At 36.4% G+C, this 8,626-nt stretch overlaps 1 protein-coding gene across 1 annotated transcript; it reads right to left on the bottom strand.

Annotated features, from left to right (window-relative positions):
- Window positions 1-398: 398 nt before the first annotated feature.
- LOC101889203 (rho GTPase-activating protein gacF) lies at window positions 399-8,423 on the bottom strand. Its single transcript, XM_005189508.4, has 3 exons — window positions 7,653-8,423; window positions 7,464-7,587; window positions 399-1,262 (listed from the first exon to the last, which is right to left on the bottom strand). The coding sequence occupies exons 1-3, from the start codon at window positions 8,316-8,318 to the stop codon at window positions 544-546; spliced, it is 1,509 nt and encodes a 502-aa protein (XP_005189565.1). The 5' UTR covers window positions 8,319-8,423; the 3' UTR covers window positions 399-543.
- Window positions 8,424-8,626: the final 203 nt, after the last annotated feature.

The raw sequence follows: 8,626 nt of genomic DNA, 5'->3' as shown, positions 1-8,626 counted from the left end.
TCATACCAAATTTCATGGTGTTTGCTCTATCCATTCACATAATACAAAATGGTACCATTTTATGTGTTCAGCACCATTTTAGAACTTTTCTTAACCTTTAAATTCGAATTCCACTAACCACACTATCCTGCACTACAACAGTGACTCTCATCCCAAATTTTATTTGTGGGTGTGGAATAACTCCTTATTTCTATTTGCTTTTTCTAGGGCCAGAAAACCAATACGCGATGACCTCTATTGAGGTAAGTTAGTAAGTAAATAAGCCCCTCATCAAAAAATCGTTGACTTAAATACTTAAAAACTTTCAAAAAAATCTCAAAATCTCAAAATTTCTAAAAAATTTAAAGCCTTTTTTTAAAGATCTCTTAAATCCCCAAATCCTCACAACGGCTTTGCTATTAGTTTTGGTTCGAGATATCTATTTTTTTTATCGACAAGCACACCAAATACAAAACAATTTGACGAGAAAATATACAAATTACTCAACTCGACATTTCAGAATTTTGTTCCCAAATCGAAAAAAGGTATCATTACAATCTCACATTACATAGCATCACCGCCATCTCCATCACCACCGCCAGTAATGTGTTGGGTTCTGGACGTATTTGAAGTTCTCACCGTCATTCCGCCATTGTATTGATGTGGTATATCTAGATTTTCAACACTTCGAGGACTTATACTATCCGAACTCATTTCAAAATCATCGTCAACCTCATCGTAATTTTCCTGAAACAATTCTCTATTTATACGCAAGGCTTTTTCCTGATGATAACTGGCCATAACATCACCCGCCGCCCCGGAAGCTCTTGCAGCACCACATTCCTTATCATTTCTCAACGTCATTTCGGACATTTTTCTGGCGGAGTTGGGGCCATTCTTAAGTTCTTTCATTTCAGTGAAAAATCGTTGAAATTGCTCGAGAATTTCCCGAATACCATCTTCGGAAGATTTTCGGCTTATATCATTGCGATCATTGGATAAGGACTTCTGGGGATCCTTGGAGGAGCTTTTGTTATTTATGACACTACGACATGTGCATGGAGCTGGTATTGCATCGTTTTCCGAAGAATTTGGTGTTTGGTTATTTGGAGACTTTGTGTGGACAGCACTCAAGCGTTTATCAAGTTTGACGGGACGATTTTTGCTGGGCACAACCGCTGCCGACATCATTGTCTGATGTTGATAGAACATTTTGTCATATTCCGATTTCATGCAAAGGTAGCGAAAATGTCGGGAATTTTCTTCCCCATAGTGGGAAATTTCTGGAAAGGTAAAAAAAAATTCACTCAATATTGGAGACTTACAGAATAATTCAATAGGTTTGTATGTTATATTTTAATAATTTTGGAAACTTTTAAATATATGAAATAAGTGGAGACTTTTGTCACCAAAGTTAACTATTGATATTTTACTCACGTCGAGACTACATCCACATTCTTTAAAAATAACCTGATATACACACGCTACTTTATAAATGTGGAGACTTTGTATACACCGATTTTTAATTGGGAGACTTTATTCACAATATATAAGTAACCTGGAAAATTCATCCAAACTCTTGAAGCTACATACGATATTTTTATAAAGTGGAGAGTTTATATTTTCCATTCTATTACTATACTATAAAAAGTCTCCACTTTATTTCAATGACAATTATAGGACTTTTTCCACAACTTACAAGTAACATGGAAAATTCTCTTGTAGCCGTATACACTATTTTTATGAAGTGGAGAGTTCATATTTTTTATATTTTCCATTCAATTACAATACTATAAAAAGTCTCCACTTTGCATATGCTATTTTTATACTATAAAAAGTCTGCACTTTGCATATGCTATTTTTATAAAGTGGAGAGTTTATATTTTTCATAAAGTGGAGACATTTTATCAAGTTGGAACTATTTTCTTAGATGTTTTATTAAATGAATGAAGGATTTTGCCTCTTTGTCTTATAATAGGCTTGAAATAAAGTGGAGACTTTTTCATAGTATTCTATTGACATGGAACATATGAGAAATACGAACTCTCCACTTTATAAAAATAGCGTAAAAGCCACAAGATTTTGAAATAATTTTCCATGTTATTATACACTGTGGATAAGGTCTCCCAATGAAGAAACTTTGTAGATACAGTCTCCACAGTCATCCTCTTTTCGTCAATGTGGTGACCTAGTCTATGATACTTTTGTGTGTAATGAGGAGATTTTACCGGTGATATTTTATAAATGTAAAAAATAAAAATCCACTTTGTATTTTATAATTTGGAGACTTTATCGATGACATTTTCGTAACTCGAAAATTATATCTAAGAAATGTAGTGGAGACTTGATGGCTTACACCACATAGTTATAAGTTCTTTGTAAGGCCTTTGTGCATTTGAAGGAAGCTAGGTAGGCACATAGTTACTTTTGAGCATCTTCATAGAATCACTTTCTGAGTCGATTTATGCATGTGAGTCCATCTGTCGGTCTATCCGTCCTTATGTCCATGTATTTTTGTGAATTAAATGCAGGTCGCATTTATTATCCGATTGAGATGAAATTTTACAAACAAAATTTGTTTAGCCCAAGGACAAGACCTATTGTAATTGGTGAGAATCGGACCATAACATATCTTCAGCTCCCACATATATATCTTCAACCGAATTATGGTTCATTGTGCACCAAATGATCAGTACCAGACCAAATGACCAGAATTTTGGCACATCCGACCGAATTTAGACTAGAAGCATATACATCAAATTTAGTGGAAATCGGTTAAGATATAGCTCCCATAAATATGTTAAATCGGATTTGGGGGCTTAAGTCCCTCACATGCGTAATATGCATTCCACAACAACAATCTTTGGTCCAGTTATCAGATACAGCTCAGAAATAAGTGTTTACAATTTTGTCAAGATCGGTTCAGATTGGGATATAGCTCCCATATATATATCCTTATCCGATTTCAGGTTTTTTATTGTGACCAAATGGCCAATATCAGTCCAAATGACCTGAATTTTTGGCACATCCAATCGAATTGAGTCTAGAAGCAAATACATACATCAAATTTAGTGAAAATCGGTTCAGATATAGATACAGCCCAGAAATACCTCTGCCAAATTTTATCTGGACCGATATCAGATTTCTTATGCACCAAATGGCTAACATCAGTCCAAATGGAGTGAATTTTTGTATATCCGACCGAATTCAGTCTAGAAACCAGTAGATCAAATTTACTGAAAATTGGTTCTGATAGATTTATAGCTCCCATATATATGTCTCATCCGATTTGGCGTTGAAGTCCCTTACATTCATAATATGCACTCCTCCACAATTATATTTGCTACCAGATATCAAATAGTGGTCAGAAATACATCTGCCAAATTTTATCGAATTTGGATATTTTATAGTGATCAGTGGTATTATGTACTCTTCTTTATTTATATTGCGGATAGCTCTACTTGATGAGTATAGTGGTGTAGGATATCATAAAGTCGGCCCTCCCAATTTTTCCACTTTCTTTACATGTTTTACGATAAATCTTCGTTATTTCTTTTTTTAGTGGTTGGAGACTTTATCTGCGAGATTTTAGTAACACGAAAATTAAAGCCAAGCTCTCCAACGTAGGAAGAGATTTTATTTATTACGATGAAAGCTATAAGCTATATTCTAGACATAAAGTGGAGACTTTATACCTAATATTTTAACTGAGAGTCCATGTTTGCGAACTGGAAGCCAGAGAGTCCATAAAGACAGATTGGGGACCAGAGGTTCAATATAGATAAGCTGGAGGGTAATATGCCCATTAAGATGAGCTTGTCGCCAGGGAATACAAAAAGACGAAAAGGGGGGTATTTAGTTCATATAGACGAGCTGGAGGCCCGCGAGTCTTTATAGAACAGCTAAGTGCCAGAGAGTCTATATAGACGTGTTGGAGGCCAGAGAGTCTATAAAGACAAGATGGGGACCAGAAGGCCAAGATTGACGAGCTGGAGGACCTGAAGTATATAAATATGAACTGGAGGCCAGGGACCTTAAATAGACGAAAATAGGAGTATTTAGTTCATATAGACGAGCTGGAGGACCGTGAGTCTATATAGAACAGCTGAATGCCAGGGAGTCTATATAGACGTGTTGGAGGCCAGAGAGTCAATGAAGACAAGATGGGGACCAGAAGGCCAAGATAGACGAGCTGGAGGGCAAGATGTGTATAAAAATGAGCTGGAGGCCAGGAAGCCCATATAGACGAAAAGAGGGGTATTTAGTTTATATAGACGAGCTGTGTGCCAGGGAGTCCATATAGACGTGTTGAATACCAGGAAGTCTAAATAGACGCAAGTTTATATGGACGAATTGGAGGCCAAGGAGTCCATATAGGAGATGGTGGGCTAGGGAGTCTATATTGCAGGCTGGGAAGTCCATATTGACAATGTGTAAGTCAGGGAGGTGATATAGACCGGCTGTAGGGCCAGGGAGTCCATATAGACAAACTGGTGGGCTAGGATGTCCATACAGACGAACTGGTGGGCTAGGATGTCCATACAGACGAACTACTGGTCCAGGATGTTCAAATAAATGAGCTGGTGGACCAGGGTGTCCATGTAGAAGAGTTGGTGGCCAAGAAGGGAGGGAGGGGATTCCTTTTATGGGAGGGGTTTACTTTTATGAGAGGGGGATTTTCCCTATGGACCGATGAACTCCCCATAAACCGGGGAATTTCCTCCATGGGATTCCACTATGTGCTTGGGAATCCCCCCCTTGGGCAGGGAAATTTGCAACGGGTTCGGTCTTCAACCTATTTTTGTAACAAGGAAATTTTTTTCAATATATTGGAATAAAGTGGAGACTTCAAGTGGAGATATTTTTAAGCTCACGCAGCTATTTTCCTAATGTGGAGACAGCCTTAAATCATTTTCGTAAAGGGGAGACTTTCTTATAACATGTAGACTTGTTCATAATGAAATATTTGATTAGGCAAATTTTGGCCAATATGGATTTTTAAAACTAATTTTTAATATGTAGACATTCTGCTCTAAATTTAATCATGTGGAGACTTTCTACAAGCTCTTCAAAGAAGGTAGCAACTATTTTCAAATTATTCTATTAATGTGGAGGTCTTTGTCATAATGACTTTCTATAAGCTATTATAATAAAATGGATTCATTTTAAACTCACTCCATCGATTCAAAATAATGTGTAGACATTCTTCAATATTCTTTTAATAATGTGAAGACATTCTTCAAGGTGTATGGAAATTTTTTATACCCTCCACCATACATAGTATGGAGGGTATATTAAGTTCGTCATTCCGTTTGTAACTCATCGAAATAATCATTTTTGATCCAATAAAGTATATATATTCTTGATCAGCGTAAAATTCTAAGACGATTTAGCCCTGTCCGTCCGTCCGTCTGTCTGTAGCGTGATTACAACAGACGTGTAATCACGCTACAGTCTAAACGAATTAAGATAGGAAGCTAAAATTTTGCACAGATCTCTCTTTTGTGTACAGGCAGGTCAAGTTCGAAGATGGGCTATATCGGTCCACGATATCGTATAGCCCCCATATAACGGTACCCTCCGATATTTGGTATTATGAAGATGTTAGCCACATTTTTCAATGGAATTGTCTGAAAATTCACACAAGGAGTTCCTTGTGGGTATTTTATACCTCGGCAGAGAATTATTTATATAGGTCCACGATATCGTATAGCCCCCATATAACGTTACCCCCCGGTATACGTTATTTTGACGATTTTAGCCACATTTTTCAATGGAAGTGTCTGAAATTCCACAAAAGGAGTCCCTTGTGAGTATTCTACCCTCTGAAAAAGAATTGTCTATATATAGGTCTACGATATCGTATATCCCCCATATAACTGTACCCCCGATATTCGGTGTTTTTATGATGTTAGCCACATTTTTTAACGGAATTGTCTGAAAATCCACACAAGGAGTTCCTTATGGGTACTTTATACCTCGGAAGAGAATTATCTATATCGGTCCACGATATCGTATATCCCCCATATAACGTTACCCCCGATGTTCGGTATTTTGATAACTTTACCCACATTTTTCAACGGAATTGTCTGAAAATCCACACAAGGAGTTCCTTGTGGGTACTTTATACCTCGGCAGAGAATTATCTATATAGGTCCACGATATCGTATAGCCCCTATATAACGGTACCCACGGTATTTTGATGATTTTAGCCACATATTTCAACGGAAATTGTACACAAGGGGTACAATTTTACTTTACCCCAGACAGAGAATTCTTTATATAGGTTAATGATATCGTATAACACCCATATAACGGTACCGCCGATATTCGGTATTTTGATGATTTCGGCCACATTTTCAAATCGTATTGTCTGAAAATCCACACAAGGAGTTTTTTGTGAGCACTTTACCCCCTGAAAGGGAATTGTCTATATAGGTCCGTAATATTGTATATCCCCCATATAACGATACCCCACGATATTCAGTAGTTTGATGATTTTAGCCACTTTTTCCAATGGAATTATCTGAAAATCCACACAAGGAGTTCCTTGTGAGTACTTTACACCCAGACATAGATTTGTCTTAATAGGTCCACAATAACATATATACCCCCATATATCATTACCTTCCTATATTAGAAATTGTAAAGATTTAAAATAAAATTTAATGGATTTTATTTTTTTGAAAATTTTCTAATTCCTTCCAAATGGTGGAGGGTATTCAAAGTTCGGCCCGGCCGAACTTACTGCTTTTTCACTTGTTTTTTGCTAAAATCAAATAGCTTAGCTCGTCCTAAGTTAACAATGAGGAGACATTTTCAGGGTATCACATGGTGGAGACTTAGTGTATGTTATATTCGTTTAATGGAGACTTACTAATGGTTAGATTCGTACATTTTTTCTAAAGTGGAGAGTACTTGTATAAAGTAGACATTTTACTAGGTTTTAAGAAAATGGAGGTTAAGTATAAGCTAGCGACTTTTTCATGTTATTGCCAGAACGTGGAGAATTTTTTCTCTGAAACTTTTAGAATGTAGGATATTTTATCAGCTAATATCATAACATGAAGACTTCCGTCGAACTACTTTAGAATCGTACAGGTTTTTATAATTTATTTTCATTAAGTGGAGACTTTGTTGAAGGTAATTTCATAAGCAGGTCCCAGTGGCAAAAGATGAAGAATTATTGTAAGATACAAATTTTTAAAGATTTTGTTAAATTGGAGACTAATCTCCATAAACAGGTCAAATCCTCAAGGGATACTTTTGGTACGTTTGTATGTTATCTACAGGGAGATTTTATTTTTTTTCACACACTGGATATTTCCTCCGTATGTACTGGATATAAAAGGTTTCATGAAAAATTTTTATTAAAGTGGAGATTTTGATTCCATTCACAATATTTAAAAGTTGTTACTTCATAAATAGTGGATTGTGAATACAAAAATATACTTTGAATTGGAGACCTTATTAATTGTACTTACTATTATTCAGTTCCATGTGCATTTTCTTCATTTGGTCATTGGTGCTTTTCAGCTCCATGGAAAAGCGGTCAATCTTTGAACTCAGTTCCCGGAAATTGCGATTCAATAACTCCGAAATCGATTTCTACAAGGACAAAAAATACAGACACTCAAAGTCTACACAGAACTATAATTCCTCTTGACACTTACCCCAATGGCATTCTCCACTGTTTGACGGATAAGTTGGAAAAACTCTTCGGTATCGTCGTCCTTATCCTCATCCTGATGGTGAGGCTGATGATGATGATGATGATTGACATGCTGATGTTTGTTGTGATGCTGTTGTTGTTGCTGATGTTGATGCTGATGGTGATGCTGCTGTTGACCATCATTACCAGACGTCACATGATATTCCTTGTTATGTTCAATGTATGGCCTATAGGTTTTGTTGTCATAATATTGATTGGTAGCAGCACCACCAACACCACCACCACCTCCAAGGCGAGCTGATTTATCATGGCCTGATGCACGAGAGGTTTTCAACATTTTTGTGCTATTGTAGTCCTTACCAATATCCTCCTTTTCTTTGTTAGCACCAATCTTGTGGGTAGCTGCTACGGTGATGGGTGCTGTCTTTCCATTTGTACGAACTGTGCTTCTACGTCTGGAACTATTTAAAGCCCCATTGTTGTTGAGCGCAGATGATTGCGGAGCTGGTGTTGTGTAATATGGAGTATTGGAATTAATTATGTAACCATTGTCATGGACATTCGTCTGAAATCCTCCATTCTTGGTGCTGTTGGCTACGGGTTTTGTCGTCTCGAATTTTGTTCCGTAGACCTCTTCAATTGTTCGGCGGGATCTTTGGCGTACCATTTTTTTTGTTAAGATTGGACTAAGAATTGATAGTTTTGCGATGGTAAGAAAATTATATAAAAAAAGTTTAAAAATATGTGAAGAGATTGAATTGAAAGAAATGATAAGTCTTGAATATAAAACTATTTGAAAAAATTAAACAAAAGTTAAATTGATTTAAAAAGAAATGAAAACGAGACCACCAAAAATTTGTCATTTAAAAATTTTGAAAATTGTACTTTGTAAAAAAGAAGGAGTGGTGTAGGGTATCATAAAGTCGGCCCGCCCGACTTTAAGACTTTATTTACTGTTTTCTTTTTTTTTTGCTT

Source organism: Musca domestica, unplaced genomic scaffold (assembly GCF_030504385.1).
Source record: "Musca domestica strain aabys unplaced genomic scaffold, Musca_domestica.polishedcontigs.V.1.1 76, whole genome shotgun sequence".
NCBI classification, from domain to species: Eukaryota; Metazoa; Arthropoda; class Insecta; order Diptera; family Muscidae; genus Musca; species Musca domestica.
This window is presented reverse-complemented; position numbering and strand designations above follow the sequence as displayed.